Source organism: Spermophilus citellus (assembly GCF_964194105.1).
Source record: "Spermophilus citellus genome assembly, chromosome: 1".
In the NCBI taxonomy this organism is placed as follows: Eukaryota; Metazoa; Chordata; class Mammalia; order Rodentia; family Sciuridae; genus Spermophilus; species Spermophilus citellus.
In genome coordinates, this window is record NC_138182.1 from 233,676,341 (window position 1) to 233,693,386 (window position 17,046).

Below are 17,046 nucleotides of genomic sequence, written 5' to 3' on the forward strand. Positions count from 1 at the left end.
CAAGAAAAAAAAGGAAGGAAGGAAGGAAGGAAGGAAGGAAGGCAGGAAGGCAGGCCAGCCTAAAGTAAAGGTATGGTGGGTGTAAATCCCACTCCCAGATCACCTTTCCCAGACCCTTTCACTGAGGCAGCCCCTTTAGAACTCCCGAGGTTCTGATACCCTAGAGTATTTTTTTAACTGCCATTAATTTCCCAAATCAGCCCTAAACCAGAGTAAGTATGCCAGCCAAGAGACTGACAAAAGATGGTAGGCCAAGATGAAAATATGACAGACTCCTGCAAATGTGTTCCAGAGAAGACTGTGACTTGGGAGCCACATTCCATGGTCAACAGCCCACTCACACACTCCACCAAGGTTGTATTCTATTTTTCTCCACATTTACACTCTATAATGTCATCTCAATGCTAACCATGTCATGAATTCTAACCTATTATAACACTTAAAAAGTGACTTAAAACTCACACTGTTGTATTTTATATATTGCAAATATGTAGTTGCACAGACAAGTTTATTGTTTTCATTTGATAGATATGGAGGCCTTTGGAAGAACCCGTTTGATAGATCATTTGATGGACCCAGAGAGTGACTTGCCCAGAGTAAAAATGGTGATACGTGGGAAGTGGTAGATGAAGTCCCAGAGCCAATACCCCTAGGACCAGTGTTATGTACACTATTTAACACATTATCAGTTGCTGGCAATCTCACAATGAGAAGATTTCGGGTTGCAGGAGTCTTAATTACACAGTAGGTGGAAGTTTCTACCTTAGGGTCTTGTCCTCAGTGCCTGGGAGAATACACAGGTGAACATCTACAGCCTCCTGCCATAGTGTGGTTCCTTTTTCATTTACCTCACTAATACCAAAAGGTCACCATGATAGCTCTGGATACAAAGTTCCTGGAAGTTTAATACAAACAGCTATTGTTTTTAACCAGAGAGAACATACTTGAGATGGACTTAGATATGTGTCAAGTTATTTTCCTGCTGAGACAACACATTCCTGATGCTTATTAAATGCCATTTACAGCAAGCACATTTCCTATGAACACAATCTCTGGCTTTTAGGGCCTCAAAAATCCAAGTTAATAATGGATGGCCCAACAACACAATAAGACAATAAAAGACTAGCACTTTAAAGCATAGTTTCTCAGATTAAGCTGAGAAACTAATTAGAGTTGACCACACTTGTATTATGCTATTTACCATACATGCTGAAAACAGCCAAAATGTTCACTAGTGGAGGTAGGGTAATGTTCACTAAGGAGATGTTCATAAAATGGAATAGTTTTGTGTTCATTAAATTAAAGACATTTATGGATCTATTTAAAAAATACTCAAAATATACCATCAAAATAAAATGATCTAGTCATGCACGTTTGTAATCCCAGCCACGTGGGAGGGTGAGGCAGGATCCCAACTTTAAGGTCAGCCTGTACAACTTAGTAAGAACCATAAGAACCTATCTCAAAATAAAAATTAAAAAGGGCTGGGGATAGAGCTCAATGGTAGAGAACCCCTTGGTTCAATCACCAGTACTGAGAAAAAAGAAAGAAAGGAAATTGACCTGGAATTATAACTATGATCCCACATTCACACGTGTATAAACAAATATATTCATAAATGTATGTTTACATATACACAAGTATATGCATATATAAACATTATAATAGATGCAGATACATAAAATATACATATTTAGACATATACCCAATTGTTAAGGTTAATTCTGAGTGGTGGATAAGAATACACATAATTTTTATATTCTTATTTATACTTTCTTATAATTCCTGTGTTTTCTACAATGAATATGTACAGCTTTTGTGAATAGAAAAAAATTTAACAACACATTTTTAAAACACTTAAAGTACTTTAGGTAGTTTTTAAGCAAAGATCATCTCTTCTTCCTAAAGTTATACCACCTTTCTTATGTTTACACTCTTCTAAATTTTCTCTACCTTTCTCCTCCCAAGCCTAGGAAAACAAAATCTGCTCCAACTCCCATACAGGAGTGTTAATGGGCTCCTCTTCCCCATACTTGAACTCTCTCAGATGGTTACCACCAGGGGACCTATACCTTAGCACTTCATGACAAGCTCCATAATTATCCACTGTTGCTCCTAACATAAAAGCTTAGACCTTGAGAAGGCTGCAATTTACATGGCTTTTGTACAGAAGTACTCACACACTGCTACAGTAAATACAAAATCTGCATTAAAGCATCATTACAGCTGGGATTGTAATTATGCCAGAGTGAGTGAGTTCAAAGACAGAGATGGCATTGCTGTACATGATATTTAAATGCGCCAGAAAAGTAAAATGCTCTTTAGCATGCATATTTGAATTTAAAATTACATATTTTTAAACTTCCCTTACAGGTTGCCTAATAGGTGCAGGGCATTTTGGTTGTGCTGAGCATCTAGCATTTCTAGCAATGGCACTGGGAACCTAGGGAAGACAGCTGGCAGAACCCCAAGCTAATGGGCCCCAGCCTCTAGTACTTTGATCTCTAAGGAATAGTTAGTTCGACTGTGATGCAAATTTACACTTTCTCACCATCTAATGGCCCCAGGGAAACAGTCTTAATTTACATTAGCTGAGGATTTCTGACTTAGTATCCAAGATAACTTAGGGATAAGCTGGTAAGGATAAGCCAGACCACCATGGGACCAGAAAAACCACAGCCACAGTAAAGCTGTCCAGGCTGAGGCTATGAGACTTGAGAAGTGATTTAGCAAGGATTTTAAATACATCAGTTACTTCCTGGGTATCTGTCATATCTTAGAACGGAAACAACTAGAGGTAAGTAATTTTCCATTTTTCAACAGGTAGATCAAAAAAGTTTATTTTCCCCCAATTTGAATACGTAAACTTGGCAGGATTTGAAGACACAATAATTCATGTCATTTATATTTTTAATATGTTGGTTGAAGTATACAAGGATTTAGAAGATACAATAATGTGTGTTACTTATACTATTTAATGTGTTGAGATCTATATACTTTTTTTAAAAAAGCGTATAATTACATACTCTATGAGATTTAAATCTAAAAATGTCTATTCTAAATTTAGTCACAGTGAATGAGCCAATTATCTTGGTTTTCACTTCTAATATTTTACAAAATATGAAATTAAAAAAAATTCTCCTATCTCAGTAACTTTTAAGAACATTAGCCATTTGAGACTCCCATTTCTCAAGAATATTTTCCCTTCCAAAATTTATTAAAAACTCTTTCATCACAGAAAGAATAATCTCAAAAATTTATGGTATCTATCCTACTATCAAAAATAGACAATTTTAGCTGGGTGCAATGTGTAATCCCAGGTCCTTGAGAGGCTCAGGCTAGCCAGATGGCAAGTCCAAGGCCTGCCTGGACAAGTTAGTGAGACCCAGACTCAAAAATTAAAAAGGGCTGGGGATGGAGCTAAGTGGTAGAGCACCCCTGGGTTCAAATCTCAGTACCAAGAAGAGAGAGAAAATATTATGTGTGTATGTGTATGTGTGTGTGTGTGTGTGTGTGTGTGTGTGAGAGAGAGAGAGAGAGAGAGAGAGAGAGAGAGAGAGAGAGAGAGAGAGAGAGAGAGACTTTTAGATTTCCTTAATTTGGTGAAATCAAAACCACCCTAAGATACCATCTCAATCCAGTAAGATTGGCAGCCACTATGAAGTCAAACAACAACAAGTGCTGGCGAGGATGTGGGGAAAAGGGTACACTTGTACACTGCTGGTGGGACTGCAAATTGGTGCGGCCAATTTGGAAAGCAGTATGGAGATTCCTGGGAAAGCAGGGAACGGAACCACCATTTGACCCAGCTATTGCCCTTCTCGGACTATTCCCTGAAGACCTTAAAAGAGCATGCTACAGGGATACTGCCACATCGATGTTCATAGCAGCACAATTCACAATAGCTAGACTGTGGAACCAACCCAGATGCCCTTCAATAGATGAATGGATAAAAAAAAATGTGGCATTTATACACCATGGAATATTACGCAGAACTAAAAAATGACAAAATCATGGAATTTGCAGGGAAATGGATGGCACTAGAGCAGATTATGCTTAGTAAAGCTAGCCAATCCCTAAAAAAAAAATACCAAATGTCTTCTTTGATATAATGAGAGCAACTATGAACAGAGTAGGGAGGAAGAGCAGGAAGAAAAGATTAACTTTAAACAGAGACATGAGATGGGAGGGAAAGAGAGAGAAAAGGGAAATTGCATGGAAATGAAGGGAGACCCTCATTGCTATACAAAATTACATATAAGAGGTTGTGAGGGGAATGGGAAAATAAACAAGGAGAGAAATGAATTACAGTAGATAGGGTAGAGAGAGAAGATGTGAGGGAAGGGGAGGGGGGATAGTAGGGGATAGGAAAGGTAGCAGAATACAACAGTTACTAATAGGGCATTATGTAAAATTGTGGATGTGTAACCGACGTGATTCTGCAATCTGCATTTGGGGTAAAATTGGGAGTTCATAACCCACTTCAATCTAATGTATGAAATATGATATGTCAAGAGCTTTGTAATGTTGTGAACAACCAATAAAAAAAAATAAATTAAAAAAAAAAGATTTCCTTAATTTGGTGAAATTCTGCCTTGCTTAACTGCTCTTTGAACTTTTATTAACGCATCTGAAAAGCAATGACACCCTCTTTGCTTTTAGCAATTGTTGAAACATTCTATTATGGATAAGGTGTAGGCAAGATATGCTAAAACTACTTTCAAAATATACCAATGAAGTAACAGGCTCTGTGGGGTTTTAGAAGTGCATCAGTAATTAAGAGGACTCCTCCGTTCAGGTGAAGCAACTTTTTGCCTTACATTAGGACACTTGGTGCATTTCTAGTCAGAGTTAAATGAAGGCATGGGCATTTTTACATAAGCAGTTACTTAATCTTTCAATAAATGTTTGTGAAGGGCTTGATGACTTGATAATGGGATTTTCCTCTCCCTCTTTCTGGGAGTCCTGTCTTCTCTCTCAGACCCTATGACACTACCTTGTCCTTCCTTGCTGCTCCTCTGGATGCTGCTTGTCTATCTCCTGCAGGCCTTCTGTTCTTCCAGGACCTGAAATGCCGGCATTACAGGCCCAGTCCTGGGGCTCTGTCTTCTCACTCCAAATGATTCAATGATTTCCACACCTCCCAAGGTTTTACACAGCCATCTGTGAGTGGAGGCTTCCAAACTGACATCAACCAGCCAGACTCGACCTCTCAGTTTTAAAACTATACAACAACTGTCCATTTATGCACTTACATGTCTCATGAGCATTTAAACCCAACATTCAGCAAAGTGAACTCTTAGGAATTACTTTAGTCCTGGATTACTTTGTTTTTTATCTCCTTCATTGTGGACAATGTCCCCTCCACCATTCATACTCCCAGGGAGACATGGAGAAGCCAGCTTTGATCACCTTACTCTCATCTCCATCTCCAAGTTTTCACCAAGTCCTGTCAGTTCTAACTTGAAAAATATTTGTTTGTGAAGGGCTTGATGACTTGATAACTATTGCTTCAACAACTAAACCTAAAGAAAAGTCATGCTGATGAATAAACACACACACACACACACACACACACACACACACACATATATATATATATATATACACACACACACACACACACACAGAGAGAGAGAGAGAGAGAAAGAGAGAGAGAGAGAGCGCGCTGTAAAAATTTGAAAACAGAAGGAAAAGCCCTTATAATGGATGGGAGAATAAAATGTTTCTGAGTGGCTGCCCAGGGGGCCCATGTTCTTAAAAAACATACAAATAAACACATAAATAAATGAATAAAGGTGATATTACTTTTGTTAAACAGGGAAGCTTTAAAAATTAAATTTAGGAGTCAGCTTCCAATGGCTTTAAGTTATTATTAAGGAGTGAATAAAAAGTTAAAACACAGGTCATCCCCGTTAAATTCCCTATATTGAGATTAGGGGAATATGAAAGATGTCAGTTGTTAAATTATTATTAGGAATAGATTACATGTAAATAGTAGAGTCTTCTCAAAGGACTGAAATGACAAATGCAGGTCACAGGGTATCTGGATCTACATAAAGGAATTAACAAAGAATAATGATATTGGTATACACACCCGATTAGTAACTCAACACAAAGCAGCACCGAAAACTAGGAAAACACAGGGCTGACGTCAGTCCATCTGATTTTATCATTCTTTTCCTTAAGCAGGAAGGGCAAGATGTGTGGTTACTCAAGCCAACAATTGACAATTACACAAAGGCTAAGGACTAAAAACCCGTGAGTACAGCACAAAATAAAAAGATGGTATTCTTCATAATTCAGAGAAATTGATTTATGAAATTCCTAAAATCACACAGCATTGTGAAATGATGGAGTTCTAACACACATACTGAATTAAGAAAGCTGGTCTTGAGGCCATTAAAGGTTTTAATAAAATTGAGTGAGTCCCAAGGTGATGCTCTACTTAGGGCTGACTAAGTGGATCAAAGTTTATTTTACTCAGTTGATTTTGCTTATTTTAACCAATATAAAATGAAACTCTACAAGGAGGACCTTCAGGTGCTTTAAACTGAAGACAAGATTTCACAAGTTTAGGCTGGGGATGTGGCTCAAGTGGTAGCACGCTCGCCTGGCATGTGTGCGGCCCGGGTTCGATCCTCAGCACCACATACAAACAAAGATGTTGTGTCCGCCAAAAACTAAAAAATAAATATTAAAATTCTCTCTCTCTCTCTCTCCCTCTCTCTCTCTCTATCTTTAAAAAAAAAGATTTCACAAGTTTATGCTGATTTTTTTGAGGCCTGCTTATTGTGTATTTGAAAATATGGCAATGGCAGATCATATCAATGATCCCCCTGGAGAAAAATAAAATTAAATTTATATCATTTTAAAGAAAGTGACCATATAGGGCATCAAGAAACTTAATTCCTGTTATGGCTATGCCTCTACAGGCATATAATCTTGCTTTTTCCTAGTCCCCAAACATAAAGAAGCAAAGAACCTACAATATTTGTCTTGTGCCCTCATGTTTAAGCACCTGGGGAAGTCACCATCAGGCCAAAAGAATATTTTTAATAAAGGTCTAGAAAGCACATTCAAACAGTTTGGTAAGTAATATTTCAAGCATGGAAACTTCCTGCAGGTTTTTGAATTAAAGTCACAAAATAAATTAAATGAAGGCACCATTACACTCGGGGCTATGCGCCTAGTCTCACCTTATCTAAGAAGAAATCCTCCAACACAAAAATCATTCATTTCCACTAAGTTGCTCTCACCAGCGAAGAAAATTTTACAAGCAACAGTCTCTCTTCTGTGTACTTCATGAAGTCCTGAGGGCCCCACAAACATCTGAACAGAAAGGATGCGTATCACCATCTCTGGGAAGCTGGGGAGCTGCCAGAAACCATTCTGACGCCTGCTTGGCTCACAGTCTTCCCTCCGTGTAACATAGCTGTGAAGTTTAGGAAAGTCTGGAAAAACTCTTTTGGTCAAAAACTTGCTCACTGCTTGGGAAACCATCACTCTATACTGAGAGACTAAGAGTAGGAGACAGGAAAGAACCATGTCACTGACATTAAACTTGTCAAGCATAAAGAAGGACAGGAAGCAGTGAGATCAGAGCAGAAGAGCTTAGAGCAAGTCTAGTCCTGCTGAAAACTGAAACTACAACAACATTGAACAGCAACAAAAATGGGAAAAGTCAGAGAAGGGCTGACGGATTGGACTACCAAATAAATCAACAAAACAAAAACTAAACAAAGCAATAACTTCCAGCAGTTGGGTGGGGGGGCTTTAAAAAATCAAATGGCAAATTAGAAAAGAATGCTCTCTGATTAAAAAAGAGGGATGGTGGGTGAAAATAAAGATGAATGAAAGAGATACAAATGGTTAATGAGCATAGAAATATTTAAAATCCCATGGTACTAAATCATGCAAACTGAAAATACTAAGATATTATGCTTGGCTTATATCAATAGGATCTTAAAAACTACACATTCAGTGCTGGAAAGTGGGAAGTGAACTAGAGTATCAACACAGGCCTGTGAGTCACACAAGCAGGTGGACAGACACACACAATACATATGTCATAAAGACCTGAGAGGTATAATACACTGGTAAGTGTGGTTATCTCTGAGTAGTGCATTTAAAGGGGGTTACATTTTTCATGTGATTTCTCAATAGTTTCTATGAATAACCAGCTTTACTTTTACAGTCAGGAGATCATATTTTAATTAGGCTTGAAGATTAGAGTCATGGAAACAGAGTCTACAAAATTTCTTATGAAGTTTTACCATATCCTTAAAATAGCACAACCACACGCATATTGGTAACCACAGTAAGTATTTGGTTTCCGTTGTGGGCCAGAATCTCAGCTTTTAATAAGTTCCTTACTACTCGATTACACATCTTTCAAGTTTATAGGTAACATTATTTGGGCAGTGGATTATTACCAAGTTTCTTGCTGATATCAAGGATGGCACTGGGCTATACCATAAATGATGCTTGCAGAGATAGCTCTAGCACATTGAGATACTTACTGATCCTGTTCTATCCCAGATGTCATCTTTAAATTCATTAGTCCACCTTCAGTATTCCTTCCTATCCCTGTCTCATTCCCAGACTCCTAGGTTTCAATTATTTGTATTAGCCTGCCTGTCAGTAAAACCACTGCCTTTACCAGCACCACCACCCCACCCCCAGTCCAATTTAGTGTCACACGTGGTGAAAGAGTTATACAATCAAGGTGAGAAGAATGGCTATGCAAAAAAAGGTGAGCAAGTTATAAAGAGGTGAGACGGATTTACATGTGTGGCTCTAAAAAGACTTTCAAGTTCAAAAGAGGAAGATCCTCCTTCTTTTTTGAGAGAATGAAATTTCATTTTTAAAGATGGACATGATGTCTTATGGTTCCTCTTTACAAACAGCAAAGCTTTTTTAAAATTTTTATTATTTTTAACTTTTATTATTGTTCAAAATGTTAAATAGTTCTTGACATATCATACTTCATACATTTGATTCAAGTGGGTTATGAACTCCCATTTTTACCCATATACAGATTACAGAATCACATCGGTTACACATCCACTTTACATACTGCCATACCAGTGTCTGTTGTGTTCTGTTGCCTTTCCTATCCTCTACTATCCCCCCTCCCCTCCTCTCCCCTCCCATCTTCTCTCTCTACCCCATCTACTGTAATTCATTTCTCCCCCTTGTTTTTTTCCCTTTCCCCTCACTTCCTCTTATATGTAATTTTGTATAACAATGAGGGTCTCCTTCCATTTCCATGTAATTTCCCTTCTCTCTCCCTTTCCCTTCCACCTCTCGTCCCTGTTTAATGTTAATCTTCTTCTCATGCTCTTCCTCCCTGCTCTGTTCTTAGTTGCTCTCCTTATATCAAAGAAGACATTTGGCATTTGTTTTTTAGGGATTGGCTAGCTTCACTTAGCATAATCTGCTCTAATGCCATCCATTTCCCTGCAAATTCCATGATTTCGACATATTTTAATGCTGCGTAATACTCCATTGTGTATAAATGCCACATTTTTTTAATCCATTCATCTATTGAAGGGCATCTAGGTTGGTCTAGCTATTGTGAATTGTGCTGCTATGAACATTGATGTAGCAGTATTCCTATAGTACGCTCTTTTAAGGTCTTTAGGAAATAGCAAAGCTTTTCTGGGTTTTCCAGTTTTCTTCCTGGAGTTGTATTGTTTTCAAACAACCCATACAATTTCTCCATTTCCCTGATTATTTTCACCTCCCTGGATCTCCTTTAGCTTAGTTATATTTTTGAGGAAAGGGCTTGGTGAACAGAGTTTACTGAAGAGATATGCCCTGAAATGTTCATAGAGGGCTGAGGAATAACTCAGTGGCAGAGTAGTTGCCGTTTGTGTGTGAGGCCCTGGGTTCAATTCCCCATACCTCAAACAAACAAAAGCCAGGATCAATGGTGCACACTTGCAATCCCAGATACTCAGGAGGCTGAGGCAGCCAGGGTAACTCTTAGCAACACACGATTTCAAAATAAACTAAAACAGGAAAGGGAAGGCTTAGTAGAGAGTACTTGCCTACCATGTTCACAGCCCTGGGCTGCATTCTTAGTACCATACAATATACACCAAAGTGTTCAGAGTGGCTCATTTTGAATAGTGGGATTTGGAATCTTTTACTTTGTTGCCCAGTCCCCATGTGCCTACTGCAAAGCTTTTCTATGTTTTTTTTTTTTTTACTGTCTTCTTGGAGTTGTATTTTTTCATATGATCTCTCCATTTCTCTGATTATTTTCACCTCCCTGAGCCTCCTTTAGCTCAGTTAGATCTTTGAGGAGGAGCTTGGTGAACCAAGTTGCACCAAATACAGTAGCAAGTATTTTTAAAGATGGACATGATACAGTAGCAAGTAAATACAGTAGCAAGTAAACATTCAGAAATGGAATCCCTTTTTAACCAAAAGTTACATATCTTCATAGACTTGGAGATTTATGTATATTTCTTGGATAATTCTTAAGAGTTTCCTAATAAGACAGTAAGACTCCTTTCTTTGCTCCCAGAAGCCCTCATAAAAGAATCAAAGTAGTCACCTGCAACTTCCCAGTAGAACAAATTTAAAGAAACAGGAATAAATATTTTGGCCCATAGGATTGCCTACATTTGATACTTTAGGACTTTAAAAGCCTCAGGTTATCTTATGAGTCTCACTTATCTCCATGTAGTCTGATGGCTAAATATCACTCAGAGCTCACACTTCTAACAACCTGAATTAAAATTCAGTATGGAAGTGATATTGTGCTAGGCAGAATTTTAAAGCCATTCCCCTCAACAGAGTAAGTTTTCTCCAACTGACAGAAGGAGAAGTCAGACTTGAAGCAAGAGAATGCCTGGATGTATGACTGCTGGCTTGAGGATGAGGAGGGCAGTTCTGGAGGCTGAGAGCAGCCTTGGGGTCAGGCAGGATGGGCTCAGGTAGCACTCAGTCCCTCTGAGGCTGTCCCCAGCCTAAATACACTTGGCAGTGCTTTCTTTCCCATCCTCCAGAAAAGATTCTGCCCAACCACCACCTTAATTCTGGCCTATGATGCACTGAGCAGACAACTCAAGCAAGCTGCCCAAATTCCTGTCCTACAGAACTACAAGATTAATAAGTGCACATTGTTTTAAGCCACTAAATTTTTAGTGATCTCTTATACAGTAACAGAAAACTACTGTAAATATTGTTTTTAGAACCTTATTTTTTTAATAACAAAAGCACTACATGCTAATTTTCCTACCTTCATATTCCCCCAAATAAACAGCTAACAATCTCTCCTTTCTCTTTCCACAAATGCTCTATGAATATGCATGAGCACACCAGAGTGTATGCGTGTGTGTGCACTCTAAAGCACATGAACATGAAAAGACAACTTAGTACTTACAATTTATCTTGGGTATCTTTCCATTGCCACCATATAAAAGCCCACCACATTCTATATAACAACCAAGTACAGCTATTATGCCTGAATCATTCTACACATAAGCAGTCCATCACTGAAGGACAAGTTAAATAAAAAACTGGCAACAATTTCCCATTCTAGTTATAAGCAATGTTACAGTTAAGATGTTATTTCTTTGAGAATATCAGTAAGATAAATTCGTTTATATAGATTCACTGGGTCAAGGGGTAAATGAGTTTGAAAATTTAATCAACCCTACAAACCACTAACCAAATGGTTTTATTTATTCATATTAACACACCATGTAAGAGGGACTGCTTCCCTACATCTCTGCAATGTTGGGATTCTATCAATTATCAGTTTTATCATTATGGGACAATGATACTATCTCATTATCCTGGTTTACTTTTGTTTTATGAGAACAATGAAATAAAATTTCATGTTTTGTGGCCTTTTTTTTCATGACATGATATTCATGCCTTTGCACATTTCTGTTGGTTCATTCACCACTTCATATCAATTTAGAGAAGCTACTTCTATACTAAGGCACTCAGATAGGCAGTCATTTATGGATACACAAATACTTTTCACACTTTGTTTTCTTTTTATTTTGCTTATTTTATACATATTTTTAATTTATGAGACATACATCAGCCTTTCATTGGGGACTTCAGGATTATATTTCATGCTTACAAACTTCCTGTAACACATGTGATTTTTCTACTTTTCTTTTTTTTCCTTTGGTACCAGGGATTGAACCCAGGGGCACTTAACCATCTAGGCACATCCCCAGCCTTTTTTTATGTTTTATTAGAGACAGGGTCTTGCTGAGTTGTATAGGGCCTTGCTAAATTCCTGAGGCTGGCTTTGAACTCTCAATCCTCAGGTTTACAGGCATGTGCCACCACACCCAGCTTTACTTTTCTTTTTCAAAAATGGACTGTCTACTATTCTTTTAGAAACCCCCAGGTCCTCAAATACACTATTTTGTGTGTAAGGATCTGCTCCAGAACACTAGGCCAATATCTGTTTTTGCTCAGAGCATTCCTGATACACATACATACACAAATAATTAATGTGCCCATTTCTAGTGATCCTTGTGCCACTGAGGGGTGGCTGGGCTCATACAATCCAGAAAAAGATTACAATCCAACAAAGAACAACATAAAGCGAAGCTCTGAGTTCTAGACTAATGAGTGCTGAGAGGCCGTGGCTTTTCTTTCTCCTGTGTCCGAAGAGACATGGGAGATATTGAGGAATCCCCACAGGATAGAGACAACAGAGGGAGAGTCAGAGATGTGGCAGGTGTCATGAGTCACAGCCACTGCCTGTGATCAAGACATGAGGACTGCCCCTCAGTTTATATTTTCTTCTTCCTCTGCAAAAATAGGAACCTACCAGACTGTGATAAATGGCACTTCTCACAAAAACTCTCTTGCACTGCCTCTAAGAAGCTGATGGCTCCACAAAATAAAGAAAAATACTCTCACACTCTATGCAACAGGCTTCTCTCTGCCCACTTTCCCAGTCAAGTTCAAAAATTAACACTGATGGGAAAATCATTTGAACTAAGACCACAGAGAAAAGAAAAATAATTAACAGAATCATTAAAGTCTTACCCACATTTACTTCCCTTTCCACATTAGAACTGAAGAAAATCACAGCAATAAAAGACTAATCAACGGTCACATAAAGGATGGTAAAATTATTGCTAAACACTACCAAAAGAGGAGTAAGATTAAACTTTTTCTCTCGGTTTTTTTTTTTTTTTTTTTTTTTTTGGTACCAAGGCTTGAACCTAGGAGTGCTTACATGTCTCCATCCCTTTATTTTTTCTTTTGAGACAGGGTCTTGCTAAGTTGCTTAGAGCCTCGCTAAGTTACTGAGACTGGTCTTGAGCTTATAAGACTCCTCCTACCTCAGCCTCCTGAGCCACTGGGATTACAGGTGCAACACGGTGCCCAGCTAAGATTATATTTCTTGAATCACTATTGAATTGTAAATAAGAAAGAGGATTCATCATTTTACTTAGCATCCAGTAATACTGCGAGGTTCTGCACCGAGTGCAGGAGAAATACAATGCTTAGGAGGAAAAATACAATTTATCCTTGCTTGACCCTCTGTCGGCTTTACTATTGTTACAGTGATCTAGTGGAATTTTCAAAAGTATAAATGATAATAACATAAATAATTGTGTGTTCATTACAACTTTGGAAATATAATATCACCAACTTTGTGCTCCTTACCCCAATTATTTCCCCCTCCTCACACTTCTTAGAAGTAAATAATAAATCACTATTTTCCTTTAAACTCTTATTTCAAACATATTTATGTGCCATTTTATAATATGCAGATATTGTTGTAAAATACACAACATATATAACATATAAACATATATGCCTAAATAAAATATTGTATGTAGTGCCATGTTAACTTTATACAAATGGCTTGAGCAATGTTCTTCTGAAATTTGCTTTTGTTGCCCAACATTTATGTGAATTTCATCCAAGCAGAAATGTGTAGGGCTAGTTCATTTGTGTGTTTTTCACATATCACTATGCTGTAGTTCATTTAGCTATTTCTCAATTGATGGAGATTTAGGTTGTTTCAAATGTCTGGCTATTACCTATGATGCTACCATGCAGAGTTTCAAGCACATCCTTGCAAGTGCCAAGAGCTTCTCTAAAGTTCTTCCTGGGAAAAGCATTTATGTATGTTAGTGGTGACTTTATAGTACCCATAATTTTACCAACTCATCTTTTACATTTTTATTTTACCACCTTTTAGTGATTGCTGTGGGTGAAATAATATGTCATTCCAGAGGATCAACTCTCTCTTCTTCTCCCAACCATAATAGTCAACTCTCACCCTCAACTGGAGTGACCCCTGCCTTGGTGGGGGGTCAGTGACAGACTGACATTTAAATATGAAACCAAGTGCATCCAAGAGCCCATCAGTGTCAAACTAGAGTTTTCCCAAGAGCACCATGGAAATCAGGCTACACTCACTCTTTCAACCCTAATCCTTCACAGTCCTGAAGACCCTTTCCTAAAACACAGATCTTCCTCAAAATCCTGGGAAGCTCAATGTCAAAAGCCCTTCCACTCCCTGACCTTCATCTGCCTTTCTTTCTTCATGTTCGTACATCCCCTACTCTAGCCATACACTGGAAATTATTTCTTTCATTTCAATTCTACCTGCCAAAACCTTGACCATCTTTTAACATATTGAGCAAGCAGCTCCTTCTATTTCTCCCTGACTTTCCTGATTGGCATTAACCTTTCTCTTCTTTGCATCACTTTAGGTAGAACTAAAGATAAAAAACTAACTTGAGATTTAAAAGCATGCAAAGCAATAAAAAACAAACAAACAAAAAAAAGCATTCATTGCAGAGTTTTTGTACTATGTCCCTCACATCCCTATAGTTCTATAAAGTACTTGAAGTCATGGCCTCATATGTTGAATCTTCATCATCCTCACAATGTCTATCTAATAGACAAGTTCAAGCTTAGGGAGAAACACACTGAATAATTCTCAACACTTATCCTCTTTATATGAGCTACCATATCTACCCAAGCATATTTCAAATGTCTCACATCATCTGAAAATTTATAAAAGGAAAAAAGTAATAACTGAAAAAGTTAAAAAAAAAAAAAGAAATAAGACAACATTCAAGAAATAATGATCAGTTACCTGCATGAGCAGAGAGAGGCGAATGTGGTCTAGGCAATGCTGGTGACTGTCCATTGCCTATCAAGCTTTTCCGGTTGCTTGTTCGGCAACTGCCAAAAAAAAGAAAAAAAAAACAGTTTTAAGGGAGAATATAGCACTAACAATGTTCAAAACAAAAACTAGTTTTAAGGGAGAATATAGCACTAACAATGTTCAAGCATGTCCAAGGGAGGAACAGACTAGTTTGAACCACCTGGAATATTTGCTCATGCTATTGCTAACATTACTGCAAATTACTAAGTATCCACTAATATTCAAGGGATGGCAGTCAACTGAATATTAGAAACTGTAATGCATTCATATAGCATAACACCATCAATATTCCTCACTGCCAGTGAAGCTACAATCACATGCCTTCTTTCAGCTCCCGTCTGCAAATATGTGACATGCCATATGCACAAGTGATAAATTAAGGATTCAAATCAGCAAACCACAGGTATCATCTTTGTTGACATGAAATTTCTAATAGAAAATTACATGCAATGAAGCGCAATGACATTAATCTTACAATGATACACTAATTAAAAATCTAATTATTTAGACAAATTTCATATTTGTGCCTTTTGTCAATAGCACAGCCGATGCCTAAGATAAATGTTCTTCACCACTCATTCATTTTTCATCTTGCACACTGAATTCAAATTCTTCATTAAGGTACATGTTTTGGAATCACAAAACAGATTCTAGAACCTTTAAGATAATACTGATGACCCTTTACAAACATGCTAGCTACTGGTTGTATCTTGAATACCCAGTAAATAGAAATAAATTACTATACATGGCCACAAAGCACTTTTTCTGTTTCTGCTAGTAGAAGGTTAAAAAATGGCTAATTCAATTCCAAAGTAACTTTCTCAAGGCTCAAAGAATAGGCAAACACAAAACCATTGACAGTGAAGTGGTTATTATCTCATTTTGGATCGCTCTCCTTCAGTGCAGATGGGCATTTTGTTCTCCATCACCAGTACAGTAGTTAGAAAAAGGGGATAACCCCCCACCTTCCCTCACCTCCTCTGTAACAGTGTTCAGGGTGTCAAGACTCCACCATCCCCTACTGGGCTGCCCTCAACCATCATTAACAGTTTAGTGTGATGCTATTATTATTCAGGCCAGGCCTCAGTTATGCCAGGTTCCAGAAACAGGAATGTTCCCCTGACCCCTAATAGGTACAAGAGTTGACACTTTTCAGGGTTTGGATAAAATATTTAAAAGGGACATTTCTAAATATTCAAGGAATACATTTCAAACCCAAACTCAATTTCTTCTAGCATTATTGACTTGGGAGCCTGTCCTCTTTCTTAGGTGTTTGCTCCTTATTATCATTTGTCAACATTCACATTCATAATTTCTTAAGGTCAGGCTGAATTTTTTATTTTTCTGACTATAGCAATCAACATTTTCTAGTATTATCTGAGTTTAATTATGATCATGTTTACTTAGCCTTAAAGAAGTTGTTGAATAAGAATAGACCCTTGATACTTAATTATGAAGGTGGATTGTGATATTATCAACTCATCTATCAAGAACTGTATTCAACCTACTAAATTCATCATCATTAAATCAAATAGTCTGATTGTTTTTAAAAGATACTATATAATATATTTAGTGTTAAATTAATGTCTCATTCCATTTCAGTAATGGAATACTAGACTTATTAACTTGCTGACGTTAATAAAACAAATTATAAATGACAAACATATCCTGGAAATCTTAGCAAACTTGTTTGAGCAAATAAACTGAAAATCGGGTTAATTATTTTTGAAATGACTATTTGTATTCTATATATTTAGTATTTTATCTATATAATTCATAAATATTTCTTAACATTTCATTATTAATGTTTATACATAAAAATAAAATAAATAAGATATCTGTATCAATATCAGTAGCAATCCAAT

The 17,046-nt window shown here is 37.4% G+C and overlaps 1 protein-coding gene across 14 annotated transcripts in view; it reads right to left on the reverse strand.

Annotated features, from left to right (window-relative positions):
* MAST4 (microtubule associated serine/threonine kinase family member 4) overlaps positions 1-17,046 on the reverse strand; it is a gene marked incomplete at its 5' end in the record, with an annotated part of 570,488 nt that overhangs the window by 99,890 nt on the left and 453,552 nt on the right. For all 14 annotated transcript variants that reach the window (XM_081294782.1, XM_081294780.1, XM_081294779.1 and 11 more), the window contains one exon: positions 15,110-15,198. In XM_081294782.1, coding sequence (XP_081150908.1) covers positions 15,110-15,198 — 89 coding nt within the window. The remainder of the gene's footprint in view (positions 1-15,109; positions 15,199-17,046) is intronic.